The sequence below is a fragment of the Myiozetetes cayanensis genome, unplaced genomic scaffold (genome assembly GCF_022539395.1).
Source record: "Myiozetetes cayanensis isolate MyiCay16 unplaced genomic scaffold, myiCay2020 scf5-8, whole genome shotgun sequence".
In the NCBI taxonomy this organism is placed as follows: Eukaryota; Metazoa; Chordata; class Aves; order Passeriformes; family Tyrannidae; genus Myiozetetes; species Myiozetetes cayanensis.
Window position 1 is genome coordinate 36,670,236 of NW_026087742.1, and position 16,954 is coordinate 36,687,189.

General features: G+C 37.7%; 1 protein-coding gene across 1 annotated transcript in view; it reads left to right on the top strand.

Moving 5' to 3' along the window:
• CEP295 (centrosomal protein 295) overlaps nucleotides 1-16,954 on the top strand; it is a 43,868-nt gene that overhangs the window by 6,944 nt on the left and 19,970 nt on the right. The window contains 10 exon segments of the mRNA XM_050334083.1: nucleotides 37-130; nucleotides 5,242-5,349; nucleotides 6,392-6,532; nucleotides 7,661-7,844; nucleotides 9,642-9,833; nucleotides 10,754-10,978; nucleotides 12,162-12,310; nucleotides 13,754-13,966; nucleotides 15,054-15,151; nucleotides 15,273-16,332. Coding sequence (XP_050190040.1) covers nucleotides 37-130; nucleotides 5,242-5,349; nucleotides 6,392-6,532; nucleotides 7,661-7,844; nucleotides 9,642-9,833; nucleotides 10,754-10,978; nucleotides 12,162-12,310; nucleotides 13,754-13,966; nucleotides 15,054-15,151; nucleotides 15,273-16,332 — 2,464 coding nt within the window.

Genomic DNA, 16,954 nt, shown 5'->3' on the forward strand with positions numbered 1-16,954 from the left:
TTTGTTTTGGTGGGGTGTTTGTTTTTTTCCCCCAAGACGAACAGATGCACGTAAACATGCTCTGGAAGTGGAAAGACAAAGAGCAGCCAAAATTGCAAGCCTGCCACCCCCTCCACCACATCCTTTTGAGGTATGTATCCATGATGCAATAGTGATCACAATTTCAGGGTACCACGTAATGTAACGATTTATTACTGGTCTGACTCCTCACAACAGGTTATCTAAAATTGGTATTTGTATACTATAAGGAAAGTGATTCAGCAAAAACAAAAAAGAGAACTAATGAATTATGTATTAACAGACTTTTTACTGCTAGGTTTTGGTATTTTATTTCTGATCACTTGTTATATGTGATTTTTATTTCTTGTCATCTGAGATCTTATTTTTGTGGTTAATGTGTTTTTTTTAAACTTTTATCATTGCCTCATTTTCACTTAATAGCCACAGTGGTATTAAACTCTGCAATGATCTCTCTCAGCATGTACACACCTCCTCAGCTTTCTGTCACAATGATGCAATAATAGCTTTTTGTTTAGTTCTGTAATAAAGACATTTCCACCTTTTTAGCTGTGGGGGTTTTGTTCGGTTTTTTTGCCTCCAATTTCTTTGGTTCTAGTAGGGAATGCTAAATATAGGGTAAGGTGTTAAATTTTGATAGGAAGCCAGCACCCAAGGCTGTTGGGGACGCTGTAGCCTCTTTAGGGGTGACTTTGTACCTCCTTCATGCTGCTTTGATTTCACAGAGATTCTACATAGGTGTAGAAGCTCCTGTAGGGTTGCAGATCGATACTGCAGAAGGAATACTACTTGCTTTTTTACTTTAGGGTTAACTTTTAAAAAGTTTAATTTAACAGAACTAAATTAATGCAGAGTTTTAAGTTGCCTTTGCTGCTCTGCCCTTTCAGACTGTTGGACTCAGGAATTTTCAGACCACTGAAAAGGAAAGGAAAGAAAGGATTGAAGTATAGTTCTGCCTCTCACAGGCAGTGAAGTTACCAAAACTTTTTCCAGTGACATCCAGCACTATGTACAGGTTAGGGTGTGGCATATTAGGAAGCTGGTATTGTATTTTGAAGAACTGATTAAGGTTTGATACTCAGTTTTCAGAATGTCTAGAAGGAGTACCTGTATACTTTCATTTGCATCCCTCAGTACTTGCTTGCTTGTAGGTCTCCTTACTGTCTGCCCAAGGATTTTCATGTTGTGGAAGTTGGATATGAGCGAGGATTAAAGCAAGTGTTGGAGTGGTAAAGTTTGGGGTTATTTCTGCTGAATTAAGTACATGCAATATTGAAATTTAGAACATCTGGAATAAGAACCTGTATGATACAGTTCAGGTAAATTCACACACTCTTTCATGCTGCTGTTCTCCTGTACATTGTTCCACGTGTAGAGGAACATTCTCCTCTACATTGTTCCTGTTGTAGTGCAGCTGAAGTCTGTATCAGTCCAAACTTTATTTCCTGTGTTTCAAATGTTTCTGTTGCTCAGTTTGGCATTGCTGGAAAAGCGTGAGGTGCTTCAGCATTGCTTTCTAGAAACTTTTGCAGTTTAGGATATGCCTTCTGTTGCATTCTATTTTAAAAAAACCCACAGGTAGTCACTTCCATATTTGTAGATGATGTAACAGCTAAAATGACATGGTAGTTACTATTTAATACTTTTTATCTAGCAACATCAATGATGCATCTCTGCTTCTGTTTTATAAACACAGAATTTTCTCCTAATTCTTTAGTCTCTTTTCACAACGGTAGCATTAGACTTTGTTTTCAGGTTTCTCCAGGTTCTGGTACAATTGAATTTGTGATTGTGTTGGATGACAGGTCTGAGTCAGGACTCTGTTTAAGTATTGCAAATTCATAACTGCCTTTCCTAAAATGAACGTGAGAAAAATAATGCATTTCCACCGATGAGCAAATGTCCTTTACTTGCCTTTTCAACAAATGTGATTTTAACTGGTTGTAGCAGAGTTGCAAACATCTGGATTTTCTACAATGTGTGGGTTTTGTTTCTTTTATGAAGTTCATGCTCTGATAAGGGCAAATTGAATCAGTAATTCTGCAAACATGTTTTGTTGAGGAAAGAGATTGCTCTGTTTTGATATATCACAGTGTGTCAATTTGTTTCATTTAAAGACTGGCTGACTGGGAACCTTTTTCCTAGTTATTGTATCTGTGTGGATTTTAATCCTTTTGTTGTGGGCTTGTGTTGCTGGGAGGGCAGAGGGTGAAGAATAAAGTTATTTTCTTCAAAGAGTTATTGGGTGCCTTGTACTTCATAGGATAAAATGCTAAGTAATTGAAAGATGAGAGATTTTATTCCTGTTTCTGTTTTGAGAGAGAGAGAGAAAACAAAAGAAATTGACTGTCAGTTTGGGAGAAGGTAAATCTGGGGCTTTATCTTGTAGATGCATTACTGAAAAGGCAGTGAATTTGAATTGCTTAACTTTACTCTAAATCCTGTGAATTGCAGCAAATTACAGGGTCATCTGCATAAGCACACTTGTTTTCTTGAATCAGTTTGCATAAGGAGCTTATTAAATATAACTATAATCATAATCTGATGCTTTGTTGCAAGAAAATTGACTAAAATTTTGTAAAATGGAGCTAAGGCAGTGCTGTTCACTGGATGATTACGTGGAATATAAGAAACACTTTCTGAAGATACTCCTATTATTGTTACTTTACCCAGTTACAAAAGAAGTATTTTTACTCTGTTGTCATTAACAATTTTAGTTCTCAGAAAAATGGATTTCAGGAATTAAGGCCATATTTGTTCAGACTAAATGAGGAGTTACTTAATTGAAGTTAAGCTGTAAACACCACTTTATTAACAAGTGTCATATAGTTCTTGTAAACTTTTTAGTATGATCTATTACATTTTTATGTAATGGAAATAAAACCTAAAAAGTGTCACTATACTCTTCTTGAGTATCAGTAGCATATGTGGACTTGGGGTTGTGGCTTTTTTGTTGGGTTTTTTTCCCCATTTCATGATACATTGCTGCTCCGGTTTTGCCAGATTTGAGTATGGGATTCCTTGCTTTTTTGGGGGAGTGAGGGGAATGGAGGGAGAACTTACAAAACCTTGATTCAAAGTATGGTATTGCATTTGACATTAACTGGAAAATTGCAGCCTTCAACATAATTCTCAAGTCTTCTTAGCTTTTGAATAAAATTCTGGAGATTTGATTGATTACATGTAATTATTAATTATTGATTTGTTAATTTTACATTTTTTAGATAATTCAGAAGACAGGTTTAATTGTACATTCTGAAAGTAACACAGTACAGGGCAAGCATGTGGTGATCTGGCTAATGAGGCCTAGGCATGGGACTTTTCTGTTTTCAGAGCTGTAGTCAGTATCTAGAAGTGTTTTGATTAATGTAGAACTGCTAAAATTCTATGGTTTTTATTGATTAAGAAAGTTAGCAATTTTTTTTTCCTGCTAAAGTAACGTGCATTTGCTAAAGGACCGTAAAATAAGTTACTGGAATTCTTTTGTGAAGGCAAAAAAACCCTAGTTTTACGAGTTGAGGGCCCCTACTCAAAGAAAGACATTGAGGTGCTGGAGCATGTCCAGAGAAAGGCAGCGGAACTGGTGAGGGATCTGGAGCTCAAGTCTGATGAAGAGCAGCTGAGGAAGCTGTGATTATTTAGCCTGGAGTAAAGGAGTTTCAAGGGGACCTTCTTACTCTCCACAGCTGCCTAAAGGGATGTTGTAGCCAGGTGGGAGTTGTTTTTTTCCCCCAGGTAACAAGTGACAGGACAAGAGAAAATGGCCTCAAGTTGCACCAGGGGAAGTTTAGACTGAATATTTAGGAGAAATACTTTTATAGAAAGAATTGTCAACCACTGCAACAGGCTGCTCAGGCAAGTGGTGGAGTCACCATTCATGGAATCATAGAATTATAGAATTAACTGGGTTGGAAGAGACCTTCGAGATCATCAAGTCCAACCCTTGATCCAACCCCACTGTGATTACTAGATCATGGCACTCAGTGCCACAGCCAGCCTCATCTTAAAAACCTCCAGGGACGGTGAATCCACCACCTCTCTGGGCAGGCCATTCCAATGCCTGATCACTCTCTCTGTAAAGAACTTCTTTCTAATATCCAACCTAAACCTTCCCTGACAGAGCTTAAGCCCGTGCTTGTCCTGAGGTATTTAAAAGGTGTGGTGCTCAGGGACGTGGTTTGGCAGTGGACTTGGTAGTGCTAGTTGGACTTTATCATCTAAGTTTTTTTCCAACCTAAATGATTCTATGATTCTTTGATTTTAATTTAAAGACTTTATTTTCTACAGTCTTTTTAAAATAGTAAGTGATCATCAATACAAAAATTTGTATGCCTCATCTTATGCAGAGATAAGTTTAAGATATTCCTGAGACTTACTGCTGCTCTTTGTGTGTATGCATTTGTTTACAGTCATGTTAGTTTTAAACCACTCAGGCTATGAAACTCCCTGTTTTGGTTAATGTGGACCAGAATCCATTTTAGGGGAAAATCTAAGGAAGAGGAAGCTGAGAGAAAATTAATGGAGGGGATGTTCAGAAGTACAGTGGCAGGTCCAACAGAATACTGAGAATATCTAACTAGCTATCTCACTACTGAGAACATGAGGCTGAGCCAAAGCTAATAGGGAGGGTCTCACCCATTGTTCAGACTTTCAGAGGAGTTGAAATGTGTACCCAAAACTTTAAAAAAACACCAGCAACTTAGCATTATATCAATTGACACTTTGCAGTGAAGTTACAGAAAATGCTCTTTGTTCAACTAATAATTGGACATAATGGCTCTTGTGTTTCCTAAAGCAAGTCTGAACTTGAGAACGGTTACTTTGCTGTTAGGTGTAATTACATTGTGGGTCAGTGGTTGCCTTGCTCTTTGGTGAGTGTGACAGGTGTTGTAAGTGGGATTTCTATTAGTGCATTAAACTCAAATGCTTTCGAGTTAGTGCTATTGAAACATGGCACTGATGAGTGTTAGTTTGTGTGGAGGGATATACCTAGGACTTTTAAATGCTCTCAGTTGTTAAAACCCTCTAGACATACCTTGTGCTGATGTGGTTTATTAATTATTACATGTATAAGTTTTAAACAAAAATATTTTCAGGAGAGAATTTGGGGGTGTGGATTTCTTTTAATAATAATCTAACTTTACAGATCACTTATTTTGTGTTTAGTTGCTTTTCTAGAGATACTGTTCTGTGATACAGCTGTAGTTGTACTTTTCTTTGTAGACAGTGAAAAAGATTCCTCTGGTGAAGCCCTGTGGTGCTGGCAACTTTTCTGTTACACGTTACCATATTTCTGGACCTTATGTGGACAGAGAAGTGGATGAAGAGCAGGTGATTAACTCCAAGTGTTTGTGCTACAGGCTTCCTTATATGTTTCTCTATATTGCCTATATTGGATATCACCTATTTGGTTTTCTAGAACTTGTTTAAAGCTATGAAGTTATTATATAAAGCAGCCACTATGCAATTTACTAAACAGAATCTTAGGGCAAACTTGTAAAGCCTGGAGTTTACAGTACACTCAGACAAAGGCTAAAGTCTAATCAGATGAAGGGGAGGACCTGGAAGAATGAGAGATGGAGCAAGAGCTTAGCTTTTAGAGGTGATTTTTGAAAAGTAAACCAAATAACAGTTTGTTTTATTAGCGATGTGAAACCACATTCTAAGTTCCTGTTCTTGATGAGCCTGTTTTAGACTAGAAAAGCTATCAATTTTTTTTTAATATATATTCAGTGCTTTCATGAATTTTTCATTCATAAACTTTTAGATTTTCTTGATATTTGAAGGACTAGGTCTAAGCAATAACAGGGGATACTGTAGTTTGCTCAGCTTTGTCATGGAAAATTCCAAAATGGTAATCTTTTTAGCCTTGCTTATGTGGTATGGTTTTTTTTTTTTCTTAAGTGTTTTTTAGTTTTCATGTTAGTTAAGATTTTCCTCCTTTAAAAATTGCAGATAGTTTCTGGTCTCCAAAAAGTGTTTGAAAATGCTTCTGGATTTTTTTTTCCCTTATTTAAAACAAAACTGTGAGGATAGAAGTACTCAATCTGTGTTATTGACTGTATTATTCATATTTACCATGAGGGAAAATAACCACTCTAGTATAACAAATAGTACAAATGGTCATCCCCAGTATAGCTTGAAACTGGAACACTTGGACACCTAAACTTATGAAGTATATAAATACACATTTTTTTCCAAGGGTAAAATATTAGTTCAGTCCTGCTTTCAACTGAGAGTTACAAACATTCAAGGGTGGCATTGTATGTCTTTTCTAAAGTGCTTTTGCTGCAGAATTATTCATTTATTTATTGTTACATATGCTTTAAACTATCAAAGAACTTCGTGGACTAAACTATTGATTGACTGCCAGCCAGATGCTCATTTAGCTGCTGAAGAAGAAGGGAAACGTTTGGAGGAACTACACAGGGAGGCAGAGAGGGAGCGAAGAGAGCAGCTTGAAAAGGCTCATCTTAGAGGAAGTCATGCCTTGAGGAAGGTCCACTTGGCCAAGGTAGGCAAAGTAGTTATGCCTCGTTTTAATATCAGAATGACTTCTGTTAAGTTGTATGTACATGTAATAAAGGAATACATTTACAGGATGAGAATTAAAGGATTAAATGAAGTTTGCAGAATATCTTAGAAAAAAATCAAATACTGTTTGCTTCTTTTGGCATCTGGAAGGAGTGAGAATGAAAGAACTCTAATTTTTGTTATCTGAATGTTTGACCAGCTGTTAACCAATAGGTAATAATCAAGCTAAACTTTCTTAATAGCTGATGAGTTCTGCTTTTCTACATCTGTTTTAGTTGGAGTTGGTTGTTCTGTACTTCAGGGAAAAAATAGTTTATTACTAAGGAGGTAACAGACTTTTTTATTTTTCAAAAACTTCTCAAAGTTTTTAGTTAAAGACTGAAGTTCTGTTAATATGCAAGTCTGGAAATGTTGAAATTGTTTCCTTTAAGAAGGAAAAATTAAACGGTTGGGAAAGATCTTTGTACTGAGAACTACACTCAAAAGTTGTTTGTTATCTTCTCACATGTTTTTGGTGTCATGAAATAGCAAAAGTTTCTTGTTTTATCACTTGAAATATGATTGACCCTGAATGAGTAACCGAACTAAAATGGAGAACTGTGGAAATACTACTGATGCTCCTGAAGTTAACAGAAAAGAAACAAAACAAAATCCCACCAAACTTCACATACAGCTTTTTTTTTTAAAAAAGCTCTCATATATCATCATAGTGTGCCAAAGAATACTTAGTTCACATCTTAAAAAGTAGCAATTGCTGAAGTATATACTAACAAAAGTAATTTGTCAAAAGAACTATTTGCTTACCTTGTAAAGCAGGAGATGTACTTTTGTTGAGGAAAGTTGGCCTACAGGTGTACAGTCTGATCCTTTATTTAACATTAGATATTCTAGGTATTGATTAGACACAGGAGTCATCAACACTAGAATCAAAGGTCAGATACAGCCTTTTCCTGACGAACCACCTTCTCACTAGAGTAAGATTAACTTTGAACATTAAGGATTAAACAGACATCGTGGTAACCAAAGGGATGCATTTTGTCAGTCCTGATATATGACTGTCTGATTGTGAACACTAAAGGTTTATTTTATCCCTTCTTTATACTTGAAGGACAGGAAAAGGCTACTGGAAGAACTGGAACAAATGCAGAGTATGGATCGCATGCGCAGAAGGCAGGTTGTCGCACAGATGCCACCTCAGCTTTTAGTGCCAGCATACAAACGTATGGAAATAAAAGAAGAATGGCAGAGAGAACTGGAGTTTGCATTTGAAGAAATGTACAGTGAAGACAGGAGTAAGTAATTTGTTGGAGGTTGCTCAATCTGGTAACCCAGTAGAGGAGAGGCTGCTGCAGCTGCCTGTTCCCAGGTCCAGCTGGTAGCAAGGTCGTGTGTGCATTACAGTTGGCACACACACAAACAGGCTTGCAGTACACGTACAGACAGCTGGCCATGCAGGCCAGCATAGATAACACAGCATTCATATTAAACACAAACAGCACAAATGGCCTCTTTCTGTTTACTGCTCTGGCTGATCAGGATGAAAGACTCTTAAGGGATATATGTCTGTACATGCAATATGGATCCCTCCAGCACTTAGTCTTAGACCCTCAGTGTATCCAGTAATTGTCCCTTGCATCCCAGATCTCTATCTGCTGCACTGTTGATCCTTCCAGTAACAGGTCTTAGACACCCAGTCTGTCCAGTAGTTCATCCCGGACCCTGTAGCCTTCCAGTTACCTCTCACATCCACATACGCACTCAAATGCACGTGTTCAAATATGTGCTGTGGATCACTCAGTGAGTAGCTTTTGACACTGCCTAGCAACTGGCCCTTGATCCTTAGTCTCCCAAGCTGCCAGCTCCCGGGGACATGAATCCCCAAGGTCTGCTGCTCCACTCCTGTTGCTGCTGCACAGGCCCAGTTGGGCATGTGAGCAAATGCACAGACATGCACATGCTATGAATCCCTGTGGGAACTGACTGTAAAAACTTGGTCTACCCAGTAGCTGACCCTGGATCATCTTCTTGTTTCGCAGAAGCACACACCTCTGCTGACAGGTTTCTTAGGATCTCACAGTCTCCCCGGTAGCTGGCTTGAATGCTGGGATCTCCTGATCCTTGCCAACCCATAGATCCCCTGGCCTCTCCAGTATATAGCCCAGTCTTATAGGTGCTTGATACATAGCTCATAAGCCTCTTACCATTCTTTCTGGCTGGTCTGGCTAGTGATTTGCTAGTCACTACATGATGATACTCATGCCTACATAACATGCCCTCATTATGGCCTCTGCAGCTAGCAGTGCTCTGGATGCAGATGTGCCTGTGACTTTTGGTCCCCACTCCAGTTGCTGACCCTTTTACATCCATGCACATGCATACAAAATACAGGGTTCCTCACCCAGCTAAGAGTGGAATTTAAGGAGAAGACAGCATAGACTGTCAGGCGCAGTGCACAGACAAGTGCACTGATTGTCTCATTTTATCTCCTTATTCTTATATTTTTTCACACATTTTTTCTTCCCCAGACTAATCTGATCCTTTCTTTTCCTGCCTTTAGTTCCTCCCCTAAGTATGTATAAGCATGTAATCCTAAGGTGATCTTCCCATGTATCCCACATGCCTTGTAGGCAGTAGCACCCTTAGTTGGTAAGGTAATCATGGGAGAATTTCTGTTGTGTATTCTGGGATTTCACACCTGGGCTATCTGATCACTCTCCAGTGCCAGCCTTGTGAGCAGCTAGGTCAGGATGTGTCTTTTCCTTGATAAAGATACTGGGGTCCTGTGTAATTTTTCCTGTGAGCCGTTTTTTGTGTAAAGATGAGCCTTCTTTCACATCAACTTTTGTTTTGAAATACAGCATACTCCAGTGGAAACCCCTATGGAATTTCTGAATGAATAGATGGCTAATGATCTAAACAGTTTTGAATCTTCTACTTTGGGGAAGACAAAAAAAGGTGGATTAAATCTGTTGTGAAAGAAGATAATGATACTTGAACTTCTTGGGGATATGTATATGAGCATAGTGTTGCAGTGTTGTTTGCTTTGTATTCCAGTTGGTCATTCTGTGTCATTGTGTTCTTTTAATTAGACATGAAAGGAGACCTGATTTTGCGTTTTGAGCCACAACCTTTGCCACCCCCTTCTGACAGAGCTCAAGATAATGATCTTGATATCTCTTTGGAGCAAGAATCTGCTTGTCACAGTCAACCAGAGCCTGCTTGTGATATTCAACGAGAATCAGAGCATGTAATAGAAGAGGAGGTCCCTAGTGAATCAGAAAGTAAATCTTCTAAACTTCATATTTAATTTAAACTTTTCATTTTATATTAGAAGATATTTAGTTCAATATATTAAATAAATTATAGTATTAACTAAAATGTCTTAAAGTAGTAAAATTTCTGTGTCTGAAATATTTCAGTATCAAGTGGTTTATGATATTTATCTTGGATGATAATACCCTAATGATGATGAATTTATAATGAAAATGTGTCTACTTTTTAAAATATTTTTCAATTTGTTAGTATACTGAGAATAACTTTTAATTGTTCTAAGAACTAAACAGCTAGTAACCATAAATATTCCAGTATAATTAACATAAATTATGGAATGATCCTGGTGTGTGAATTTAAATAACTATTTTCTCTTTTGTGTTGTGAAATATTTCAAAGTTTAAGCTTGACTTTGTATGAAAGTCTACCTATGTCCTTTATGTTCAGGTTTGTGATTGAGTTGCTCCATATTGTGAGTAGGCTGCAACAGATGCATGTGTGTGTACTGTTTGCTTGTGGCATGTGCAGAGTAACGTGATGTGAACAAGAAGTGTGTTACTGAACTTTGCTGCTTGGCCAAGCATTTCTGCCATGTGCCTTTGTTGGCACAGTCTGGTTTATGGTCTGTGGTGCATTGTGTTGCCAGTGCTACTACAAAGGAGAGGGCAGGATCGTGAATGCAGGTGGGGGGATAGTACTGCTTATTTCTGCAGTAGTCTGACTGTGAAACCCTGCAACTGGCTTAGCACTTCTTTTATAGCTTGCAGAGACAAATTACTGCTTCTCTCTTGCAGGTAAGAGAAAACATTGTTAAGCTTTTAAAAATATACCTGAGCTATTTGTCTGACTGTGTAAGCAATAAAAAAAAGTTGGGTTTTTTAAATGAAAATATTCATTACCTAAAACTCTTAATAGTGTATATTCTTAATAGATCAAGAAGAGGCAAAAACTTGCCAACCTCGGTCAAAACATGCTTTAAAGAAATTGCTGAACAAGATTAGAAGCCAAAAAGAGGAATGGACATCAAAATGTGAGAAGGAGAATCAAAGTGAATTTGAGACTATCGAATCAGGCACAATTGCTAGTGAAGAGAGACCATTACATGATTTAGAACTTGACAGTGAGCAACAGAAAAATACAGTATGTAAAGCCAAAGGTACGTAGTACATACTTAAGGGGGGACTATGACAATACTGTTTAATGAATTTCTGGTGTTAGTGTTTTGGCACATTGGCTGAAAATACAGTTTTCCTGTTTGTGCCCACAAAGCATTGTGGATTTGTTGAAACCACAAATAGGAGAGGTCTTATGTCCAACTTGCCCTTTAAGATCTTGTGGAGAACAAATGTCCAAAATACCTTTCTGTCTTTTAAGTCTCACCCAAATTGTTGTCACAGTTGGTGTTGCCATGCTTTAATAGGTGCTTGCCTCCAGGAATAGGATTCTTAGTTCAAAACTGGGCATTGAAGTTCTGTACCTGTTGAACTAGAAAAGCCAGATTCTTTGGAGAGATTCACAGCTAGAAATGCATAAGATAATCATGAGCTGATGTGTGGGGGTTTTTCTGCTTCTAGGCACCAATCTGAAAAGGCTTTTTGTAAAATTGGAATTCATAGCAATTAGATGTTCCAATTTGTTTGGCAGCCAGATCATCTTGGAGTTACTTCCCATTTCTATCCTTTGTGCTTTTCTGGTTAGGCTAGTGCTGAGGTTGGTGATCTTGTATGCCAAGTGGGATTTCTGAAGTGATCAAGTTGTAACATGTTTTTTTTGCCTTTTTTTTGCTTTCATAGTGTGCTTGTTTTGTAAAACACTCCAGAGAGATTTAGTTAAATCATGTACATGGATATGCCAGCATAATACCTGGGGATTGGAGAGTGCAGCATGAGTGAAAACATGCCTTGGAGGAAAGCATGCTGCTATTTGAAGCTAATAATACAAGATTAAGACTTGCTTTTTGTGCAATAGCGAAATGTTGGATAATTTATCCAGAGAGTGCCAGTTTTAGACCCTCTTTGTTCCAAGAGGGTAATATGTGGCTTTTGATTCTTAGGATGCTCTTGCTACCTGGGCTCCCAAGTAATATGTTAGAAGTCATCTTCAATCCCACTGTAGCTGGGCCATTACTGTATATTCAAGAAAGACACATGATAAAGGACCATTAAAACTTAAATAATATAATTTCTAGCTTGTGGAGACAGGTAGAGTAGTGGGATGGAGATATTTTTGAGAGCAGCTTATGCATTTTGTTTAGAGATAACTGGGAAACTGTGAAGCAAGATGTAAAGAAGGTCTAAGGCTCTTTCTTGACTGCCGTTACTGTTAAATGTGTATTTTAGACTCTGTGTTGGAAAATATAGTTGCAGATGAAAATTCAGTTCTAACTCATCCTCAAGAACAAGCAGCTAAAATCAGAATGGAAGAGGCAGCTAAAATCAGAATGGAAGAGGCAGCTAAAATTAGAATGGAAGAGGAGAGACGGAAGTGGGTAAGTGTGTCTGTACCTACTACTATCTCAGCTATGGTGTAAAAAACATGATTTACAGAAGACTTTAAAATGCTTCAGGTTATACAGCAGTGATAGGTGCTTTTAACACTTAAACTTTTACTGTAACTTTTGGTATACTTTTTAAAAATTACAAAGCTGTAGCTGGAATTTAGAATACAGTGGAAAACCCCAGTTTCTTAAAATCTAGCAAGTGCTATAGGCAAGGGATGTAACCTTGTGGTTAAGTGAGAATTTCAATTGCACGTTAATACCTCTGGTTTATAAAGGAGGATATGGTAAACAATACACAACTGCAAACTGCACTGACCCTGTGTAATACTGCAGGAAGGTCTAAGGAATTGTGTTTAGAATAGCAGGAAAAACATACAAACCTTGAGTCATTTTTTAAAAATTAACTAGGAAACGAATGCAGAAAGCTTTTTGTGTCTCTGGAAATGCGATATTTATTATATTTAGAAAATAATAACTTTGTGTATTACTTCATTATATGTATTGTGTATGTGTTTCATTGTATTTTCATTTTTGTTATATCCCTAGAGACCTACCAGCTGCTATGTGGTGGTTTATCAATTAAAAGTTGAAATTCGGGTCTTAGTGCAGAGTTAACTTGTAGAGTTTTAAGTTCAGAAATAAAGGAAATGAAAACTTAACAAAATATTAATATTTTGGAAAAAAAATGCAACAGCAGATCCTCTATGAAAGTGTGGCTACTTTCTTAAACATCCATTTGCTCCCCTTTGCACCTGACTTGGTGTCTTACTGTGTCCACATTAACTGTTCTCAGGTCCAGCTTTTCCCGCGTTGCTCTTCCTGATGTCCCCATTCAGACTGGCTCATTAAAGGCTGTTGTCCTCTTCATCTTTGCCAGTGCTTTGAAATTTCTCTTTACTTCCATTCTAAAAGCATATGTGCTGTTGCTGTGCGTGGATCTAAGTGAATTGTAGCTGATAGGTACATGGAAAGAGAATAAACAACACTCAAAACAAACTACTTCAGAGATTTATGGAGTGCTCTCAAAGCTATTTCAGAAGTTTTGTAAGGCTTGAATTAACACATTTAAATGTGATGAGAAGCTCTGTACAATGCAAAATAGATTTCTGAAAGTCAGTTTTAGAGAAGGACTTCTTTTGTAGTCTCTGGAAAATCATAATGTATTTTGAATGGTGAGATTCTGATTTTATCCATTCTGTTAATATGAGGATCCAGGGACTGTTAAAAATATTGAACCAGTAAAATAAAATCATTCTTGTAAACTTCTGAACTACTTTTAAAGGCCTCTTGTAATTTGGAAATGCCTATCACAAGCAATAGGATTTCTGTTGTAATTTGGAACAAAGTTTTGTGTGTGATGGGTGTGTATGAGGAGTCTGATTTCTTTGTCATTCAGTTCTAGAGATTCACCCTCATTTTTCTTTTCAATAGAATGAGGAAATAGAGCAACAGAAACAGGAGCAGCTGGCCTTGCTTAAGCAAATTGAAGAAGAGAAAGCACGCTTGGAGGCCGATTTTCTGAAGATCCAAATGCAATCCTGCTTGGAGGAAGCTAAGAAAAAAAAAGAAGAGGAAGAGCAAGGTCAGCTGGTACAAAGCCACAGTCTTCCTTCTACAGATCAGCAAAACCAAGTGGAACATGAGGTGAAGAGTTGTAGAAAATTGTTTGTAGGTTCTTAATTATTATTATTATTATTATAAAAATCAAGAACACTATTTGTCAATTTTAAATTATATCAGTTAAGACAGTTTTTATTTCTCAGGCTGTGACAGAAATTTGTACATATTAAAACTTCTTTTTCTAATGTAGAGCCTTGTATTTCACATGGTATCACTGGACCTGAGGGAATGGCATGAATCTGTGTCAGAGAAGGTTTAGGTTATATAGTATGAGAAAAGTTCTTCACCCAGAGGGTAGTTGGACACTGGAACAGGCTCCCATAGAAGTGGTCACAGCACCAAGGCTGACAGAGTTCAAGAAGCGTTTGGACAACGCTCTCAGGCACGTCTTGGGGCTGTCCTGTGCAGGGCCAGGGGCTAGACTTTGATGACCTTGTGGGTCCCTTCCACTCAGGGTATTCTATGATTCTGTGACTTTGACTATTGTATTACCTATGCATAGTCCCAGGGACAGCATGTGTGTTTAATATACTTGTTAATAAAATCTGATTAGAGTCACATAATAATTATGCATGTAGTCATAATCTTTTTCAAGAAGGAAAAAAGAAATTATAATAAAAGGACCAAAAAGATCCATCTCTGTGTTTTTGTCTGTCTAAATCTCAAGCAGATACTTAAAGGAGAGGAATTTATGGAGGATGTTGAAGGAAGGTAATTTTTTTTAATAGAAAATCTTGGATCATTTGCACAACCTGCTCTCCTCTGAGAACCTGATTGCCCTCGAAGTGCAGCTCTGTTGGATTGTTGCTCCCTGAGTTTGCTGGATACATTTACTTCTGTAAGCTAAGCTGCTGCAAGCACCGTTGGCTTTGATGGTGTATGCTCTAGTTGCCAAGAGAGACAGTAGCTGTAGGCCATCTGTTCCAGGAACTCATTTAGCTTCATTGCCTCAGGCTGAAATCTCACTGATTTCAAGTGATAGTACAGAGTGGCTTCTGTAAACTTAGGAGAAAGAACATACAGCTTAAGACTGTTCCTGTAATAAACTTTTGTTAGATAGTTTTGTATGTGCAAAATTAAATTAAAATTATAATTACTTTATTTTGATTAGACTGGAAATACTACTGTATCAGAAATTAGGAGTTCTAGAGAAGACAACCATTTACAGATGATTCGTAATTTTCAGCAACGCCTTCTACAGCAAAATAGGTAAATAAATGCTGTTATGAAATGTAAACCTGTTTCAAAGTAATTTGAATTTCTTTGGTTATTAAAATTAATGTTTCTTTTTGCATCACTCTGAAAAGATTCATGTTGTGTTTTTATTGAGGCTGCACAACCAGACTGTTGAAGAAGCTAGAAGGCATCTGCAGGAATATCAGAATACACTGAAGCACAGATACTTGTCTCCTTCTGCAACACCTTCGAGCTCAATGGAAACAAAACCAATTAATTTAAAGCCTGTCTCAGAACCACTCCTACAGAGGCAAAGAGTGCCACCAACACAATACCAGGCATTGGAACAAGTTAATGCCCAAGAATATGCACAGTCATTACCAGCACTTTCAGGAACATTGCATGTGTCAGAAAAACCATCTTCACTGAAACAGGAAGTGCATAATACTTGTCCTGGCAAACCTGTGCAGTTTTCAGAAGCATCGAAATTGAAGCACGGAGAGTTTCGCTTGCCACGTTACTGCCCTTCACAGGAACAAGTGGGAATGTTCGAAACCTCCAATAATCGCCTCACAGAACCATCTCAGTTCCCGTTGCCTCCAGGGTCAGTCACGAACGATGGCAGTGCAATCAGAACGCAACATGTTAGATTTTTGTTGCCTGCAGAAGGTTCCTCTGAGTCTTCAGAAACAGTACCCTTTAAAGAGTCTTCTCAGAAGATATCTTACCATCAAACAGAGGTAGAAGCTGGAGAAAAGCCTCCACTTAAGGTACCCCTCATACCAACAACAAAGGGATCTTGTATAGTTAAGACAGCCTCAGCTGATTCTTTGGCCTATCAGCAGGGATCTGTAGAGAGCACCAGCAAAACAAGCCCTGAACAACCCCTCAGTCTTTCTGAACCCATGACTTTAGTGCATGATGAATCTAAAGCCCAAGGTGTTGAGGAATTCTTGATACCAAAATCAGGAGATGCATCTTTGTTAAATTATTCTGGTATATTGAATTTAAGGGACAGAGTGTTGGCGTCATCAGAAAGCATCCAAGCTCAGCAAAAGTATTTGAAAGACTTGCAAGAGAAGCTAAATGCACAAAGAGAAGCTCTTCTTTCTAGGCAGAAAATACAAGAACAACTACTTTTACAGAAGCAAGATGAATTGAAGGAACAGATGCAGAGACAGCAAGAGGCTTTGAAAGAATTTTTGAACAAGCAGGTAAACTTTATAAATGCTTTGCATGGGGAATTGTGCAGTAGGTGATCAAGCTTAGGAGGGAATGCTAGCAATTAGCAAAGTATCCCATAGAGTGTTGATAGTTTTAGGTGATTTACCATAATGAAAATTTTAATTAGGACTTGTGATTTGTAATCAGTAGTTCTTCTCTGTAAGCCCCAAGAGCGCAGTTTTGCTCAGTCTAACAAATACTGTGAATGCCCGTGCTTGGTCTCTAAACATAATGCTTGTTAAAATTGTTAGATTGTCTGAATTATCTGCAGGTACAGTCTTCATCTCTATAAATGCAGCTCTATGTGAAAGGCAGCTCTTATATTAAAAATACTAAAGCAGTACCTGAAAGGATATCATAAGCATCTTGAATAAATTATTTTTAAAGCTTGTCTTCATCTGTACTCGCTAGGAAATGGGTTTGGCAGCTGCAGTCTCGACTTGTAATTTATTTTTTTTTCTCAGTAACTGAAGAAAAATTGAAGTTTATTTTTGAACTTCTAGAGAGCCTCCTTTTGCCTCCCCATCTTTTTTTTTTTTTTTTAAGGAATCTTAGAAAAATAATTGTTCCCTGTACTTCCTGTCTTTTGATTTTGCAGTCTCTAAGCAGCTA